The sequence below is a fragment of the Notolabrus celidotus genome, chromosome 14 (assembly GCF_009762535.1).
Source record: "Notolabrus celidotus isolate fNotCel1 chromosome 14, fNotCel1.pri, whole genome shotgun sequence".
Lineage (NCBI taxonomy): Eukaryota > Metazoa > Chordata > Actinopteri > Labriformes > Labridae > Notolabrus > Notolabrus celidotus.
This window is the reverse complement of record NC_048285.1, coordinates 32405368-32424348: the sequence shown is the minus strand read 5'-3', so window position 1 is coordinate 32424348 and position 18981 is coordinate 32405368. Positions and strand designations below refer to the sequence as shown.

Below are 18981 nucleotides of genomic sequence, written 5' to 3'. Positions count from 1 at the left end.
AACAGAAGTGTGTTTGGACATTTACATTATATAAGACTGTGAAGAAAACAGCATTTGTCTGTCATTTCAGGGAAATATCAAACATCACAACATTAAAATGTTGTTTGTAGAGTCTAAAGGAATCACAAGAGACGATTTCAACTCTATGTTTTGTTCTCCAGCTTCTTTATTCAGACTGAACGAGAGGCACACAGAAGAAACGAGTGCTAAATCCACTTTATATACATTTTTACAAACATGTGCTGAGCATCTATCCAGCAGGAGGAAATTATCATCTGTAAATCCAGAGTTACTCAGAAAATTAAACAAAACAAGGGCAGAGAAATGCTCGATGGAGAACATGAATGAAATGATTAGTCAACAGAAAGACTCACTGTTGCAAAAAAAAACATCTGAAGCTCTAATTGTACAAATGATTCCCCTTTAATGTCTCTGTTAGTGTCATAACTAAGAGAGGCAGTCTACGGTATGTGTCATCATGCAACAAAACTCTAAGTGCATCATTTTTCTATCACTGGAATAAAACTGTACAACTTCTGCTCCACTCACACAACTAAAAAATACACTACAATATAAAATCATGCATGAATAGAAAATAAGAAAGGATGACACAAAGCAGAATCCTGATGAACCCGTCTGAAGGTGTGGGTCGGGTCAGTTGTACATGGTCATGTGGAGCCACTGGAACCAATCAGAGAAGAGGAGTTGAGTCTCCTGATCAGATTACTTGACTTCACATGAATACCTCAATGTTTGATTTACTGAAGAAGCTGCATATAACACATATAAACTGATGTTCTCACCTGTCTGTAGCTGACCGTCACTGTTCCCATCCCCACCATGTCGTACGCTTGAAATTTCTCTGAAAAGCACAAAAACAATGAAAATATAAGAACTATTGTAACGGTGATGAAAGTAGCTGTTTTTATTCAGCCCCACCTGTAGACCCTGGTTCACTGTGTCAGGGTTGTCTCTGTTTAAAGGACTGGAATGACTCATGATGGTGAGGAAAATAAAGGTTTTAGATGATGATATAGTCAAGTTATACTATATAAGCCAATATGAAGAAATGCTGAGTCACTCTTATGAAGGTGCTCTTGATGCATCAGGATCTTAATGATAACTGTAACTGTAGATGATTAAGGGAGTAAATTCCTCAGTCTACGGTGGCCTAAAAGGGCAAACTACCTGCAGCAGCTCGAATGATCTCCATCAGGAGAAACTACCTCTCATTTCAAGTTGTCTAGTCCTTCACATGTTTCTAGAGTCTTGTTTCTGCACAGTAGACATTAAGCACGGTCCTCTGACACACTCTGCACCAGTAGTGTTCACTGTTCTGATCTTCTTCTCTGTCCCTTCATGAATAACATACAGTAGCTGTCTCCCTTAGCCCCCTTAGCCCCCATGCAGGCCTGGAGCACTTATAATAATCTTATTTGTAGAGCACTTTTTAAAAACCAAGTTACAAAGTTACAAAGTGCTTTACATGGGCAGCCAGGCAGTTCATAAAAACACATAAGTCAAGATAAAGAAGTAAAACATATTTTAAAAGACATAAAATTCCCCTAAAAGAACTCTAAAGGAATACAAGGATTTGAAAATATATTTCTTCAGATGGTTGAAATCAAATCAAATCATTGAAGGCTCTGTGATAAAAGTATGTTTTAAGAAGAGATTTAAAAGAGTTCACTGACTCAGCAGACCAGATCTCCTCGGGCAGATGGTTCCAGAGAGTCTGACCCCTCACTGTGAACACCCTGTCCCCTTTTCTTTTCATTTTTGTAATTAGAATGCACAATAAACCTCTGCCCCAGGATCTCAATGCACGCGTCAGCTCGTAAGGCATTAAAAGGTCTGCACTTCTGTATGTTGTGTGTTTGCAGCGTTCATCTTCTGCAGTCATTTTCTGGTTTTGCCTGTTTTCTGAATTTGCATCATGTTTACAGTTCTTGCTGTACGTTTTTTCACTTGCTGCACATTTTTCCACGTTTGCGTTTGTTTTAGACTTTTGCATGTGGTTTTGAATTTGCACCGTTAGCATGTTCCTCCCAATGCAGATCCTTTGGGTCATTGCAGATCGTCTGCTCTTGCTGACCTTTGCAGAAAGCTGAGTCCTCCTACATGTACCAGGATCCTGCAACATGTACAAGGACAGCAGCTTTGGCCTCCCTCCCCTGCATTCCCTCAGCTGTGTACTCTAGCTAGAATAAATACAAAGCAGATATGCAGTCAGGGTGTTATTTCTGCTGCTTGTAGCTTTGTAGGAAGTTTTAAATTCATGTGGTGGTTAAAAGCTCTTTTATCAGAGGATGGCACTGGTGCTGTTTTTCTGCTATGACTAACTTTTAAGTGAGTTAATGTTTTATTGTCTTGTGTAAACAATGTCATAAATAATCTTTTGTTATTCCTGTTTTTGACAAAGCAGCTAGAGTCCTGTAATAACCATCAGTCAGCTGTTACAGAGCCGGTAGTTTTGCAAAGTTGATCTAGACTCAGCAGAATCATTGCACTGGGATCCAGTTTGGAGACATATCCTGATGAAAGTAATACTTTTCAGAGTTCATTAAAACTATAAAGTTACAAACCCGTCTTCATGCAAAGACAACTTTCTGAATGTTCCTTTCAACACACCATGAAAGCGTCTCTGCCGCCTCTCCATATTCTTCCTCTCATATCTGCTCAGATCTTTTTCCCACGGCTTACCCACATCCTCACTCATCCTGTCCCCTCTTTCCCCCTGCAGACGTTTGATGTATTTGCATGAAATTAGTGCTGTAAATAGAAACTCCCCACTGGAACATGGCGTGCAAGGCGGCCTTGTTGTGATAATTACCAGCAGGATAAGTGGGATTGAATTGATTTAAACACGTTATTGTCTCTAATTTGTGGCGTACAGCTCCTCCATCATTTTTTAAATCCGGTCACAATATGCCTTTTGTCTTTTTCCCACACCAACCCTCCACGTCTCCACCCCCCCCCCCTCCTTACGGATCATGCTCTCCAGTTTCATCAGCAGGTAGAGGAAGCCGGGGTAGCTGATGGTCATATCCGGCTCTGTGTATCTCAGTCCAACCAGCTGCATCACCAGATCATCCACCATGATGCCTGCAGCCGAGACAGACCCAGGAATAACTCAGAGTCAGACAGTGTGGTGTAATCAGGTCATTTTTACACAGTCAGTTTACTGTCAGTGGAGTTAATCAGAGTAAATACAAGTTCATGACAGTATGAGAACACAGAGAGGGAACATAAGACTGTGTTATGGCTCCCCCTGCTGGTCAGACTCATTCCTCTAACAGCTGAGGAACCTGGATCCTGTAAATCTAAAGGTCTGACACGTTACCTCCCTGACTCAGCACAGACACTGTACACTTGTTTTATCTCTTCATGTGTGTGACTCTGTGTGTGTTCTCAGTCCTACCTGCTGCCTTCAGAGCCGGGGTGACCTCTGGATACTCCAGGTGCTGAGTCTTGTTCTTATCAAACACCATGAAGATATCCTGAAGAGAGACGGACACAACAGACTGAATGTTTTAAAATAAACCATGTTTACTCCATCAAAGTGTCGCCTCATGTGTGGTGTGTGGTATGTGGTGTAAATAAAAGGGCTTGGTTAAGATGAGTTGCTTCTGATTTTAGAGAGTTTGAAATGTGACTGTGAGTCATGAAATATTGATCTTATTCCTGCTTTGTCAGAGCCTGGATAGCTCAGTCGGTAGAGCATCAGACTTTTAATCTGAGGGTCCAGGGTTCAAGTCCCTGTTCAGGCGATGACAGTTTTAAACTTCCAAGACTAAAAACACCATAAATATGTCCACATGAAAGTTAAGACACGAAACATGAATGCATCAAAGGAAGAGGAATGCAGAGTATCATGTTGTACTTGTGTGGTAGTTTATGTTTGAATAGAATTCAACCTTCTGACGAACACGTGGCGTAAATCTTATGATGAAGTAAAAGACCAAAACCTACAAGACAGAACTTAAAGGTCATCTTCAATGCAAATATTTTCCAACCCTACTCCCCTTCAGTGATTTATGATGATCTTCATCAGAGCAAACATTGGATCATTTTATGCAGCCTGACGAGGTGAATTCTTCAGCATCATGATCTCAGCCTCTAAAATGTTATTTCTTATATTTTTAACTCATGATGTACTTGATGAGATGTTTTTGCAAATATAAACCCATGCAGTGTCTTTATGTCTATTCAAAGGCAGATTATTTTCAAGCAGCTGTCAGTAGAATCCCTGTTAAAGATCGATGCGTGCGTCTTGTTGATGTAAATGTTCTCATTAGCCTCTGAGCTTACCGTCCACCTCCTGATTTTGTCCCACAGACTCTGGAACTCCAGCCAGCTCAGCTGAGCGATGCCCTGACTCTGAAAACACTGGAGTTAAAGAAACTAAGAGAGCAGATCCAAACAAGCCTGAAGAGACACATTCAGAGAGGATAAACTGCTTGAAGAAATGCATCGTTCAACATAGAAAACATTCCAATCTGAATCTACGATGGTTATACTGGATTTAATTTCTGTTAAAGCAGCTTCAGAGTGATGAAGATTCAATAGAATGATTGTTTCAGAGGATGCAGTTTGAGCTGCTGTTGAACTCCATCTCCTAACATGGATGGATAATTCTGTTATTAATGGTCAGGAGCTCAGACATCCGGGAGAGGCTCAAAGTAGAGCCGCTGCTCCTCCGGATCGAGAGGAGCCAGATGAGGTGGTTCGGGCATCTGGTTAGGATGCCTCCCAGGCATCTCCCTGGGGAGGTGTTTCGGGCATGTCCGACTGGGAGGAGGCCACGGGGAAGGCCCAGGACACGCTGGCGAGACTATGTCTCTCAGCTGGCCTGGGAGCGCCTCGGTATCCTCCCAGAAGAGCTGGTGGAAGTGGCCGGGGAGAGGAGTGTCTGGGCTTCCCTGCTGAGACTGCTGCCCCCGCGACCCGGACCCGGATAAGCGGAAGAAGATGGATGGATGGATGTTTTAAAGGGTTAGATGATTTAATACACACCCCTGAGGCGACAGGAGTATCAGCATTTTTATCAGAGAGGAAAATGTAAAACTTCTGATTCACAGACTCCTACAGGAGAGCCTGTAAGTGACCCTCAGGTTTCCCATCCTGCATTAAACACAGTTAAAGATCTGAAATGTCACATGAACCAGAACTTAAATCAAGTCTTCATGTGACATATATAATCAGGGCTGGTTAAGTTGTTCCTGCATGGTTCTTATTTGGGACTGATTGAAATGTGAATGTAAGAAACAGGATCAATCATTTCTCTCTGCAGGACAGAGTCTGGATAGCTCAGAGCTGCAGCTTTATGTGAGGCTGCTTTCATAGGGTTAGAAAGTCTTGACATCTTCATATAAGATACTGACTGTTCTCCTGTCAGAGCCTGGATAGCTCAGTCGGTAGAGCATCAGACTTTTAATCTGAGGGTCCAGGGTTCAAGTCCCTGTTCAGGCGATGACAGTTTTAAGCTTCCTTAGGAAAGTAATCATCCTGCAGCTTAAAGTTCAATCACAGTCGTCGTCTTCTGACTGTGCATTAAAGTTCAGTCATGAACAATAACTACAGAAGCCTCAGCTGAGTTCCTCTTAGTGATGATGATCCTGCTCTTTAACAATAAGATGCATGACATGCTGAAGTCAAACTGAAGAGGGATGATCATTGAGCATGTTGATGAAGAAGAAGCTTCATAAGAACTATCAACATAAGGGGCAGATGACGCAGCACTATATGTGGAAAATCACAGAAGCATCAGCTGCAGACTTCTTTTCTCCTTTCAGCTTTTTAAAACTGTTCTCGCCTGAACAGGGACTTGAACCCTGGACCCTCAGATTAAAAGTCTGATGCTCTACCGACTGAGCTATCCAGGCTCTGACAGGAGGACAAACTGTATCACACCTGAAAGATCAATACTTCCTAACCTATTGTCACAGCTTCGCACAAAGCTGCAGCTCTAACGTGATCAATAAGACAACACATTTCTATTCTAGTCTTTCTTGTACGAGCTCTTCGCCTATCTCTCTCTTTAGTTCAGCCATCCGTCTGCTTTAACAGGATGTGAAAGTTAAACAAAGGACTATGTGTGTGTGTGTTTGATCACTTTGCAAGGATACATCCATGAGGACCACCAAGCTCTTGCAGTGCTCCAGAGCCAAGAACTTCTCACTGCCGGCCAGCGCTGAAGAAAACAAACATGTGAGATCATCAGTGGACAGTAAACAAAAACAAACAATAACCTCAGCTGTAAGAAGACGCTGTTACTGCTCTTTTCTTATGCTCTGATGAGAGGCAGCCAGTCTCATGAATGTTGAGTCTGTCGTGTTAATAATGATCAGGGTCTGTTGCTCCAAGACTTTGGGATTGCCTCCCACTGGAGCTGAAAACTGTGGACACTGTGGACATTTTTAAAAAGCAAGAGAAGACTATCTGATGTGCCTTCATCCGTCTACATCCGCTCATACGTATTGTCTTCTCTTATCGTCCAGCTCTTTGTGACGTCTGCTCTTATAAGGTGGTATAATAATGAACTTTCCTTCCTTACTTACTGTACTATCATTTAACACCCTCACTCAGAAGAGCTCTGTGTGGATTCCTGAGTATTTTAACATCTTTTGTCTACAGGAAGGCTTCATGAAATGTATTCTACTTCCTGTCATGGTATCTGTTCCTTCCTGTTTCTCTGAAACACTGAATCATCTCTGACACCATCTCACACTGAACACCTTTACACCTCAGGATGTCACACTGAGGTGTCAACAAACAGGTTTGATTTCATTCAGATTGAGACCCTGATGAGGTCGATGAATTAATGCATGACTTTTTAATAAAGTGACCTCCTGTGAGGATAACAATCATTTAAAGGTACAGTGTTCATTTAACAGAGCAGACCTCTGGAATATAATATTCATAAGTTTGTTTAAATGAGTGTGAAATCACCTGAATATATATATGCTTTTATTTCTAACTTAGAATGAGCTTTTTATAAAGACATAGGAGCAGATCTCCTTCCAGATCTCACCAAAAAGGATTTAGTGCAATATTTCCCCCGTCTATTTATTAATGTGCAATTATTATCAGGGCCCTAGCACCGCTGGTGGCGAAGGCCCTATTGTAACCCTAAGGGTTTCATATTATAGGAGATTGCAGTTTTGGACCCCTGAACGTTAATGAAAGCGCGGATATTTTTGCACACTCATCGGGTCTGGTGGAAATTTTACTCATTTATAGGTCTCGCAAAAAAATTCTCAGTAGCGCCCCCTAGAGGTAAAAATAACACCCTATGCATCGAGTTTTTTGAGCTACATGCATGAAAAATCTTACACATATTTATGGCATCAGGACGCACAAAAAAGTCAGTGGCACCCATATTCAAAACTCAACAGGAAGAGCGCCACCTAAGTAAAGGCATTCCGTTCAGACGAAAGTTGTGGGCGTGGCAGAGTTTGGGGCGGGGCATAAAAAAAAAACGTCGGAAAATGGATTTTTGTGACTTTAAAATGCACGTAATCTCACCTCATCCGACACACTCATCAGTCCTGGGAAAAATTGCGACACTTTATGGGTTTCGCAAAAAAAGTCGAAATAATGTGCTCGCTAGCGCCCCCTACAGTTTTCAAAAACCCCTCCCCATAGGGGTTATTTTGAGCTACATGCTTGAAAAATTTTACACATATTCATGGCATCAGGACGCACAAAAAAGCGTCTTGCACCCATATCCCAAACTCAACAGGAAGAGCGCCACCTAGCTTTGAACATGAAAAATGGCGTCAAAATAAGGGTGCATACTAATGCTATTAACTCCGAGAGCTTTTCTCCGATTCAGTCCAAACCAAGAACAACTTATAGTACTGTAGACACCTTGACGAGAAAAAATTATCAGAACAAATTTTGATCAGACAAAAAATGTGGGCGTGGCATGCGTTGAGGCGGGGCATCAAACGCACATACAGCTTTGAATGTGAAAAACGGGGCCAAAATAAGGGTGCATACTTTTGAGAGCTCCTGCTAGAGTTTTTCTCCGATTCAGTCCAAACAAGGCGCATTCTATAGCAGACATATTGACGACTAAATTATTGTCAAAGGAATTCTGGTCAGACAAAAATTGTGGGCGTGGCATGTGTTGAGGCATCAAACACACACACAGCTTTGAATGTGAAGAATGACGCCCAAATAAGGGTGCATACTTTTGAGAGCTCCTCCTAGAGTTTTTCTCTGATTCAGTCCAAACAAGGCACATTCTATAGCAGACATATTGACGATTAAATTAGTGTTAAAGGAATTCTGGTCAGACAAAAATTGTGGGCGTGGCATGTGTTGAGGCTGGGCATCAAGATGCAAAAGGAGAAACCAGCCCTGCAGAACTCATTTAAATATGCAAGGAAGGAAATCCAGCAGCAAAAATCTGTTGTGATGAGTCAAATTAAAGCAAAAGTCTCAACATAAACCAAAAAAAATGTTTTTTTAAGACTTTCAAATGCCCAAATCTCCAAAAATCATCAGGAAGTGGCCAGACCAGGCAACGCTGACTTTCAGGCAGTGCATCAACGCACATAGAGATTTCAATGAGAAAATGTAAAAATGATTAAAGGAATTCTGTTCAGACTAAAATTGTGGGCGTGGCACACTGTCAAGTTTGGAGGTTTTCTTGGCAATCTGCCAAAAACTTGGAACATTTGCACCACCTGAGGCTGCAAATACTCTCAGATCTTGCTTTTGCATCACGCAGTGGCAAATATCAGGTGGCGGTTTACACGTGGCGGTGGCTCGCGTAGGCGACAGCCGCGGGTGTGCGAGGGCCCGTTCATCGCCGCTTGCGGCTTTAATTCTTCATTTCAACCCTAACATTTTTCTACAAAGCTTCTGAGTTCTATACAAACCAAACTGGTTTAAGCAGCTTAAGATGACTGCAGTGTAATTTGATTCAAGATGCATCTCTAACATGACACTAAAATCATGTTATCAGGAAGGAGCAGCTCAAGAAGAACAGTGGGAGATGGATGTTTGAAATGCAGTTTGACCTGTTAGATTACGTCTTTAGAGATATCACAGTTTAAAGTGAGAGTAAAAAAAGACTCAAAGCTGAGGGTGGAAGGTTTCAAATACTGACCCAGGGAGACATGCACTAACAGTTTGAACATGAGACATATAGAGCAGGAGAACCCTGGGAACACAGACACACTCCTTCATGAGTGAGTCATGATCCACTCCACTAATCACACACGTATTAAACATTTGGAAATTATCCTATTTAATCAGAACAAGACAGAATAGGTGCGTTCATCATTTTAAGAACACAGGAACATCACTGACCTCCTGTCTGTATGGCTTCAGTCAGCAGACCGTGGAGGTGCAGAGGTTTACAGAAGCCCTTCTGATGACACAGAGCGGGACACAGTCGGTGAGATATGGTAACACACACAGACATTACACTACATGCATTCAAACAGAGCGTAACTTCACATCATCTTTAGTGTTTGAGTGAATCTGCACAAAGCGTCAGAGGAGTGGAGTCTAACGAGTGCCAACAAACTCTGAGAACACACGTGTGTGTGGGAGTAAAGGTGTGTGTGTGCTGCAGCAGACATCCTTACAGGAGTTCACATTTCAAACTATCTGCAGACGTAAGTTCACCCAGCTTCTGTTTGAATGCAAAGGAGCTGTGAGCAGGGGAAGCTCACCTTGTTGCAGTGCTTCTTGAACATCTGTTTGATGGATTTGGGCGAGGGCAGAGCGGCCTGATGAGGATATGCAAGCTGCAGGAAAAAACAAAGAGATCAAATTCCACTGTCACAAAAATGCTTCCATACAACTTTTATGTCAGATATTAAGATCAGAACTTTAACTGCAGTAACCCTCTAAGTATAAATATTAACTCCTGTTGTTATCTGAAGGATTGTGTTGTTTAAACTTCAAGCTGCACTTTGAGGTTCTGTCCTCTAAGTGGAGCTGAACTGAAGTGACATCGTCGGGCTTCTTTTGTGATTTCACTCGACAGTTCTCAAACAACATTTATCCCCCAATTATCTGAACCCAATGCATGCTGGAGCTCGTCCCAGAAGCCGGTAGACTCGTGTATGTGTTATGCAATCTGACATGAAGGTTACGTAACAGCAGCGTGGTTAGTGCAAGAAAAGATCTCCCGTCTGAAGTCTCAGATTTATCCCTTCAACGCCAAGTGTGTCATATGTGATACATCAGTTTTTGAGACCTCTACATCATCAGTGAGATATATATAAAAAAACAAAACCTGATGTTTACAATCAGAGACATGCAGTGCACGGATAATCCACCAGGTGTGAGTAATTCATGCAACAGAAGGACGTCACCGGAGACATCCAAAATGGCAGCTGTGGATCAGAGACCCACTCCAGGTTTTTCAGGGATTTTTTTACCAAGTTTGAAAAAGTTTGGATGAAAAAAACTTTTCATCAAGAGGAATAGTCACTGGATTGATGCAATGTAAAACAAATTAATATTTCATAACTTAATTTACAGTCAAACCGTGTTGAAAATGTGTGTATCAAAATAGATACAGCAGGTTTATAAGGTCATTTATTTGGAGATCTGTCAATCATCTTCTTATTAAATTTCATACATTATAAATTCCATAAAACAACATACAGTCTTTTATTATTTAAGAACATGTTTATAAATGACATAATTTGGTATATTTAGAGTAGAAATTGAGATATTTATAACATATATTGTATTCTTATATATGCAACCTGCTGTATCATGATGATTGATGACTTGTTCTATGTTGCCATGGCTCCCTAGTAAATCATTTTCTTTTGCTCATTGATTTCCACAAAAAAATTTAACAATTCAGAGAATAAATACACAATAAATCAGCTTTTTTTTGCCGTGGAGTAGATTAAAAAAAAGGTATGATGTTGTCGTTCAATATGGAAAAGAAAAATGTATATGTTTGAAATTACTTTTTACTTACTTTTTATTTTTTTACTTTAAGGAAACTCAAAATTTAATAGGCAAAAAAAAGTGTTTTATATATTTTAGTTTGTTTAAAAAATAAGAAACTTTGTGCAAAAAAATGTACACCAAAATACCTGATGTATCACATATCATACAAATTAAAACTCATATGAAAATTTCCATTTATATTCCTTTTTTTTGTCAGAAAGTCCAATAAACACTCAATTTTTGAAGAATTTGAATTTTCTGGCAATTACTGGATGGTTCAGGGTTTCCTCAAGAGGTGACGACTCATTTTAAATCAAAATAATGCACGGTTTATTTTTCATTCAGTCTCTGATGAAGCTTGTCTCTTACCTCAGACACTGAAGAGTTGTCTGGTGGTGCCGGTTTGTGAGCTGGACTGAAATAAAAGCATGAGAACATGTCAGAATCATCACGTGTGTGATCACTAATCCTAAAGTTTGAGGTGTAAAAGCACGGCTCTAAATCAAGCTGGAGATGAAAGGTTGGTTTGGGACGAGGTCAGAAGTTATACAGGTTGATATTTGTGTTCATGTTTCCTGTTCAGTGACAGTTTTCTCTGCAGCTGCACCTGACATGCCTCTGAAAATGGATTAAGAGACTCTATAAAACAGAGAAGACCTCATCTCCTCAAAAGACCTCAAAACACCTAAACTCTGCACATCAGGACTCACGTGGCATCGTTTCCCTTCTCGGTCAGCACCCGCAGGAGGAACGCTCCCTGCTGGTCGGGATCGGAGGTTGAAGGGATGATGATATAATGACCAGGAGGGAGAGAGCTGCGGAGAACGACCTCCCGACGTGTGGAGTAACGAGGGCTGTAGTCGACCGGGGCAAGCACACTTAAATCTTCAGGAGTCAAGTGTTTGTTCCCGTTGGGAGCCTGGAGAGAGACAGGTAGAGACGTTTATTCACTACTACTAATACAAACATCTCAGGTTCTTCTTAGCTTACAATCTCTATCAGACAGCAGAAGGTCACACGGTAAATCTGAGGGGTCAAGATTAATCAGGAAGAAACATTTTGCACCTTTGAGTCTTCATCAGTTTCTCTGATCTTTAATTTCTATCAAATGTTGCATAATTTAAACTGTTATTGAAATGAAAACACGAGTTCAGTAGTTTTTTTGTAAGTTTAGGCTTTAAAAAAAGATCTAAACAGAGACAGAATATCTTTAAGTTCATGTTCTAGTTTGCTTTTTAAGATCATAAAGAGGTCTGAGTCTGTTTCATGACTCCTCACAGACGCTTTAAGAGAACTAAGATGTTTGAAAACTTCCTGCTTGATATTTCAAGATGTGCTGAATATAATGAAGTGTTTTATAAAGATTTATTTCTCTGCCTTTATGATTCATTAAGAGGACAGTACATAGAGTCAGAAACCAGGAGAGAGAGAGCACAGGATGACATTCAGCATGAAGCCTGAGTCCTGAGGCGGAGATCAAGCCAAGGGCCAACGCTCCAAGGGCCGTCCCACCGCTACACGGGGCGTACAATCTAAACATTGAGCGCTCCATACTGATGTGTTTTTATGCAAAATATTGAGCTGAAAAATTCACCATATCTGTCACAACCTGCAGAAGTGTGTGTGTGTGTGTGTGTGTGTGTGTACCGGGTATATATGCAGGGCTATAGAAAGGTTGATGCCCTTGCGTCTCTGATGTTTCTGCATCAGAGCCAGAACGAAGGAGCAGGTCTTCCTGGAGCCGTCACTGTCCACCTCCGACAGCACGAAGTAGAACTGAGGGTTCTGCCAGAACCTGCCTGGAAACACACACACACACACACACACACACACACACACAACAGCTTTTAATACATGAAGATGAACGTTGACTTCAGACAAAGAGACTGGAACCAAAGCATCACCTTTAGAATCCCTAGATCTCTGCTCTGATCTTATTTTATGTTTCGTTCGGTCAAACTTGTGAAACTACCAAATGTTACTTTGCAAAGTGATTCTTCAAACAGCTGTCAGCTCAGTGGTTTCTGTAGTGTGTTGTGACTCACTGTTTTAATCCACATTAACAAAACCAAATACAGAACATGTCTGAGAACATTTGCCAAAAACTCAAGCCAAACTGAACCACACCTTCACCGACAGACGGACACACACACACAGACACACACACTTACAGTGTGTGTTGTCTGAATCTGCACTTCTGTTCTGTTATTAAAGACTGTAAATAATCTAATCTGAACTTAATGTAAGAGTTGATCCTGATGCAGAGCTGATCACTGACTTTAAACAAACAGCTCAAACTGAAATGAGGAGGATTATCTCTGACTGTAGAAACTTTAACTTACTCTGTACTGTACAAACATGCAGGATGAAGACACTGACAATAACGAGGGGCATGGTCTGTTTGAGAACGGTCACATCATCAGAATCACCTGCACTGTGGGATTCTCCAGACCTGTGTTATCATGTGTCTTACCCCCCATTGGAGAGCCTCCCGCTGTGACGTGCGGCACCCAGTTCCCATGATGCATTATGCAGGACCAGGGACGCACTTCGGAGCCCGGTGTGCTGAGAGTGTCGGAGAGGTGACAAACCTCCATGGTCTCGAAGTGCTGTCGGAAATCTGACACCGACATCCTGACGGAGACAGAGACTGAGTTCATTAAGGAGACTAAATACGGGACATTTTACATAGATCAGATTCAGACTGAGATTTAAAACATGTTTCTTTTTAAGATTTTTAAAATAAATGAGTTATAAAGACTTCAAACTATGTCCACATGATCCCTCCTGGGTCGGTTCAGGATCAGTGGCTGTGTGTCAGCAGAGACAGTAGTGAGCATGTTCAGCAGCTGTGTTTACGTTGCTTTGTCTTCTGTTACAGAAACACTCTGTCTCCTTTTCTCTCTTTGAGAAGTAAGAATAAAGAGTGTGGGTATGTGAGACAACAAATGCATGTGTGGACTTGTTAGCCTCCGGGTCTGTTTGTGGTCGAGGCTCACAGGGCGTCATGGTGTTTTGTATTTTGTTTGCAGAAGGAGGACATGAAGGATCAACAGAGATACACGACACAGAGAGAGGAGCGGGAGTTCACCGTGTGTAACTTCACAAAACTCACCAGAACTCCCCGTCCTCCCGACCAACTCGTTCCAGTCTTTTCTGCTCCTCCATGGTCACCGTGTTCCACTCAGGACTGAGACCAGACAGAGACAGAGACAGAGAGACACAGAGAGACAGAGACACAGAGACAGAGACAAAGAGACAGAGACAGAGACAGAGACAGAGACACAGAGACACAGAGACACAGAGACAGAGACAGAGAGACAAAGAGACAGAGACAGAGACAGAGACAGAGACAGAGACAGAGACAGAGACAGAGAGACAAAGAGACAGAGACAGAGAGACAAAGAGACAGAGACAGAGAGACGGAGAGACAGAGACAGAGACACAGAGACAGAGACAGAGAGACAGAGACAGAGACACAGAGACAGAGAGACAGAGACAGAGAGACAGAGACAGAGACAGAGAGACAGAGACAGAGACACAGAGACACAGAGACAGAGACACAGAGACAGAGACACAGAGACAGAGACAGAGACAGAGACAGAGACAGAGACAGGGACAGGGACAGAGACAGAGACAGAGACATAGACAGGGACAGAGACAGGGACAGAGACAGAGACAGAGACACAGACACAGAGACAGAGACAGAGACAGAGACACAGAAACACAGAGACAGAGACAGGGACACAGACAGAGACAGAGACAGAGACACAGACACAGAGACACAGACAGACACAGACACAGACACAGACAGAGACACAGAAACAGACAGAGACACAGACAGAGACACAGACACAGAGACAGACACAAACACAGAGACAGACACAGACAGAGACGCAGACGCAGAGACAGACACAGAGACACAGACACAGACACAGAGACACAGACACAGAGACACAGACACAGAAACAGACAGAGACACAGAGACACAGACACAGAAACAGACAGAGACAGATACAGAGACACAGACAGAGACACAGACAGAGACACAGACGCAGAGACACAGACACAGACAGAGACAGAGACACAGACGCAGAGACAGAGACACAGACGCAGAGACAGACACAGAGACACAGACGTAGAGACAGACACAGAGACACAGACGCAGAGACAGAGACAGAGACACAGACGCAGAGACAGACACAGAGACACAGAGACACAGACAGAGACACAGAGACACAGACGCAGAGACAGAGACACAGAGACACAGACACAGAGACAGAGACACAGAGAGACAGAGACAGAGACAAACACAGAGACAGACACAGAGAGACAGAGACACAGAGAGACAGAGAGACAGAGGAGATTTGATTAACTGTTTTTAAATGTAAGAACTCTCTAAAGAAGAAGATTTGATTTCAATCGGTTAATATTTGTCTTCCTGATTAAACACTAGGAAATAAGGGAGATGACATTCATCATCATTTATTTGTGGTTGTTACCAGATGTGTTGATTTCAAACTCCACTCTCCTCATGATCAGAGATATTTGAATTCTAAATGTAACTGTAAATGTGTGAAACAGAGACAACAACAGGCTCAGAGAGGAGGTGAGAGACAATTACACAACTTGAGTTCGTCTCAGGAGAAGATGTCTTTAAATCTTTCACAGACTTCAGTTTCTCTTCATGTAGAAGTGTACAAACCCTTTCAGGTCGCTCCACGGCCCCTCCCACTCCGTGTTGCCCCAGGGGTTCAGGATCCTCACCAAATACTGGGTGCCATGTGTCGACTCCACCTGACGGAGGAGGAGGAGCCAAACAAAGGAGAAATGAAAAAGTGAGAGCGACAGGAAGACGAGGACATGATTTATTTCTGTTCCTGCTGCATTTGAATAAATCTTTTACACTTGAGTGTTTGTAGAATCAGAAGGAAGAGTTGTCCTGATCCTGAACTCAAACATGCATACAGCTTCTTTATGAACACTCTCAAAGTGAACATGTGTGTTGTTTGAGGACAGTTACCTTCTCCACAGCAGTCAGGGAGTAGGCATGTCTGAACATAATCCCAAGCTCACTCCTTTTCTCCAGAGCACCCTGGAGGAAAAAAACAAACATCCACCCAGAGTCAGGACAGAAGGAAAGCTTCAACTACACACCTGACTCATCCCCTACAAACACACCTCCCATGAGAACATACTTGTTCCTGTAAACCCAACAGGGCCAGAGACAGAGGGCCAGGAGTTCAAAACTGATCATACAGTGTGTGACAGTTTCTCCCCCCCGCCGTCACGTGACCTGTAACCCGCTCAGCAGCGTACCTGGCAGTTGGCACAGTTGATGAGCGCACCTTTGGCCAGCAGGTGTCTGAGGAAGGCCGGCAGGTCCACAGGAAGTGAAGCGATGGTCACGACTTCAGTCACGCCGCCGGTCATATCCACCATGGCTTCATGAGGGAAGCCCATATCCAGAGCTCTGTAGCCTCCTTTCAGCCTGAGACAAAAACATGAAGAGATCAAATCTCATGAAGACACCTGAGTTCATCTGTTCCAGCACTTCCAGGTGAACTCATAGTACACTTAAATTCTCTCAGGTTACATTTCTGACTCTTCTTTAAGGACAGAACGAAAGGTTTGCAGTAGTGGAAGGATGAGTTAGAGAGGAGACCTGCTTGAAGTTTATGTTGTGAAATTATTCTCAAGTTTTAGACTCATTCTAAAAATAAGGATTACTTTGAACTGTGAGACAGAGCAACTCCAGGTGGATGAGTTAATCTGGACAGTCTTGAGTCAGAGAAACAAGTATCTGCACAAATGATGAAAATCTATGTCTAAAGGCATTTTCAAACACAGAGGCAAACGACAGAGACACGTTAACATTTCAGTTCAGCCTGACGGGGAACATGACTGCATTTCTGCAAACGCAGCATATTTGCATGGTTCTTTAATTCCTGCTGTTTTATATGCAAAACATCTTTAACAAGATTTCAGTGTGCAAAGTTTCCATGTTTGTATGTGTGGGTGATATATTTTCAGTGCTACCTTAAACTGGAGGATACAAATATAGTAATTAGAGAGGTAGCTAAATGCAGACTTTTACAGGTGAATCATCTGCAGGAGGCAAAAATAAAAACCTCAACTCACCATAGAGGAAAACATTTTAGAACAGTCAGCATGATGAGCAAGATGAACATCATCCTGATCAAAACATGATCTAAATCTATCCAAAGAGTGTTGCTACAAAAGAGTCATGAGCCCAGAACAATTACACTGATTCATCCAAAAAGCTCAACCATCTCATGATCATGATTCATAAACTGTCTAATCCTCACCTGTGAGGGTGAAGGTTCAGCTGATTTTGCAGTTGCATTAGAACGACTGACTGCTGTTATTCACACAGAAACACTGTGGCTAACATGGACTCACTTGGCGTAGGCTTTCTCCAGCAGGGAGCTCCAGAACTCGTGCCTGTCCGGGGAGTTGAGGTAGATCAGGTTGTTGTCCTGAGTGGGCAACAAGTCATCGATCCTCACCTCCTCCCACTGACCGTACTGCCAGAACTACACCGAGAGGAACACAACGTTAGAGGGGGGATCTTAACTTGGATTGGAAACAAAGTCATGTTAGGAAGCCTTCCACAGTTTACCCTGAAGATGAAGCAGCCGTTGTATCCTTCATCGAAGTTCTGCTCCAGAGGCATCACCTTCTTGAGGAGGGAGCGATGCACAGAGAGAGACGCGATGGCAGAGAGCAACCAGCAGTCATCTAAGGAGAGGGTCAGGTTATTACAAAGATCCTTTACGGTATGTGATTCTTTGCAGAGTCATAATCTGTGAATAAGCATGGATTTATTTTAAAGGCTTCTGCATGCTGTCACTTCTTTGTGCACTGCTCACTTGATTCATGCAAAAACATTTCTAATGACCTCATCATTTAACAGGTGTTTGTCTTCAGGTGAAAAGCACACTCTGATAAATACCAGGTAGATACATCACATGAAGGGTCCAGTGAAATAATCCTTCATGGCTGCAAACTACAGAAGCATGAACGTCAGTGTTTGTTCTTATTCGCCGTCTGGAAACTCAAACAGAGGATGTTTGCTCTCTGTGAGGACATGGGACCGTTCAGGTAAGAAGCAGGATCCATCTGGTCTGAGGGAGACTCATCAGGACTCACCTGTGAGGGCTGCAGTTTACAAAACATCAGGCGCCTGATATAAACTGCCGAGTGTGAACTACTGGTGTGGAGATTTTGCAAAGAACTGCAGCTTGATCATCTATGTGGATCTAAAAATGCATGTATGGTTGGGTCAGCTGGGTGTGCTGCTTCCTGCTGCAGACTCCTCACCTCTGACAGTCTGTTATTAACGTCTTATCAGATTAAACAGAAGTCAGTAGCAGTCGTCATCCCTCGTCAGCAGGTCTGTCACGGATGGTTCAGCCTGTTTGGAGTCGTGTTGTCACGCTTTAAAAGCTCAAAGTCCTGAGAGACACTCACCCTAATAAACTCTGTCACAGCGTTAGAATGAAGAACGTGAGGATTTAAAGGTGTAAATGTGTAACATGGTTTTATCTTAATCCTGCAGAGATAAACTGACCCGACAAAGACAGTGAAGGAAATGTTTCTCTGTGCAGAAGATTAACCAGGTGAGTCACTTTGCGTTCACTTGGGCTAAACACCTTTAAAGCATCAATCTGACGAGATAGCATCACTGCAATTATCTTAATTTAAGTGTTTCAAAGTCTGAATGTCTTCCAGCTCCCTTTGTGTTCAGGAACATCACGTTATGGAACACTACGACCGCAGTCAGGCACTCACTGAGCTTTCCCTGGCGGACGTCCAGGCGTGACGCTCCATTTACAATGAACTGAGGCGACGGACAGAGCTCCTGAGAAGTTTCATGAAAAACAAGAAGAAGAAGAAGAGAGACAAATCAGAGAGGGACACAGACGATGTTAAATAAATAAGACAGGATTCAGCATGTCTGGACGATGTTAAAGGGAGGGACAGCGGCTCATTAAAGAGCAACTATCACAGTAGCGTGGCAGA

General features: G+C 42.5%; 1 protein-coding gene, 1 long non-coding RNA gene and 3 other non-coding genes across 6 annotated transcripts; 3 read left to right on the top strand and 2 right to left on the bottom strand.

The window, feature by feature from the left end:
- Window positions 1-135: 135 nt before the first annotated feature.
- zgc:85932 (uncharacterized protein LOC405875 homolog) lies at window positions 136-18711 on the bottom strand. 2 transcript variants are annotated; one of them, XM_034700348.1, is made up of 19 exons: window positions 18530-18711; window positions 17579-17697; window positions 17359-17492; window positions 16255-16426; window positions 15959-16030; window positions 15641-15732; window positions 14051-14125; window positions 13409-13569; window positions 12583-12734; window positions 11646-11854; window positions 11305-11350; window positions 9693-9767; window positions 9325-9385; window positions 6129-6193; window positions 4312-4380; window positions 3422-3500; window positions 2989-3105; window positions 804-862; window positions 136-681 (listed from the first exon to the last, which is right to left on the bottom strand). In XM_034700348.1, the coding sequence occupies exons 1-19, from the start codon at window positions 18639-18641 to the stop codon at window positions 655-657; spliced, it is 1896 nt and encodes a 631-aa protein (XP_034556239.1). In that variant the 5' UTR covers window positions 18642-18711; the 3' UTR covers window positions 136-654. The 2 variants fall into 2 exon arrangements, with proteins under 2 accessions (XP_034556239.1, XP_034556240.1); XM_034700349.1 differs by lacking the exon at window positions 18530-18711 and adding an exon at window positions 18430-18529.
- Window positions 3698-3770, top strand: trnak-uuu. The gene has a single exon. It is a non-coding gene; the product is annotated as a tRNA-Lys (tRNA).
- trnak-uuu lies at window positions 5400-5472 on the top strand. The gene has a single exon. It is a non-coding gene; the product is annotated as a tRNA-Lys (tRNA).
- On the bottom strand, window positions 5813-5885 carry trnak-uuu. Its single transcript has one exon. It is a non-coding gene; the product is annotated as a tRNA-Lys (tRNA).
- LOC117824861 lies at window positions 17780-18949 on the top strand. The gene is made up of 3 exons (XR_004633735.1): window positions 17780-18060; window positions 18518-18578; window positions 18691-18949. It is a non-coding gene; the product is annotated as an uncharacterized LOC117824861 (long non-coding RNA).
- The last annotated feature ends 32 nt before the right edge of the window (window positions 18950-18981 follow it).

Bases quoted from the DNA above. Each gene is read 5' to 3' on its own strand.
- zgc:85932 (XM_034700348.1), bottom strand. From the start codon at position 18,641: ATGCTATCTCGTCAGATTGATGCTTTAAAGGTGTTTAGCCCAAGTGAA. The intron at 12,735-13,408 runs GTAAGACACATG...GTGTGTTTCCAG, and splicing joins GGGAGGCTCTCCAATGGGGG to GCAGGTTCTGGCAGAACCCT. The intron at 11,351-11,645 runs GTGAGTCCTGAT...CTTTTATTTCAG, and splicing joins GAGAAGGGAAACGATGCCAC to TCCAGCTCACAAACCGGCAC.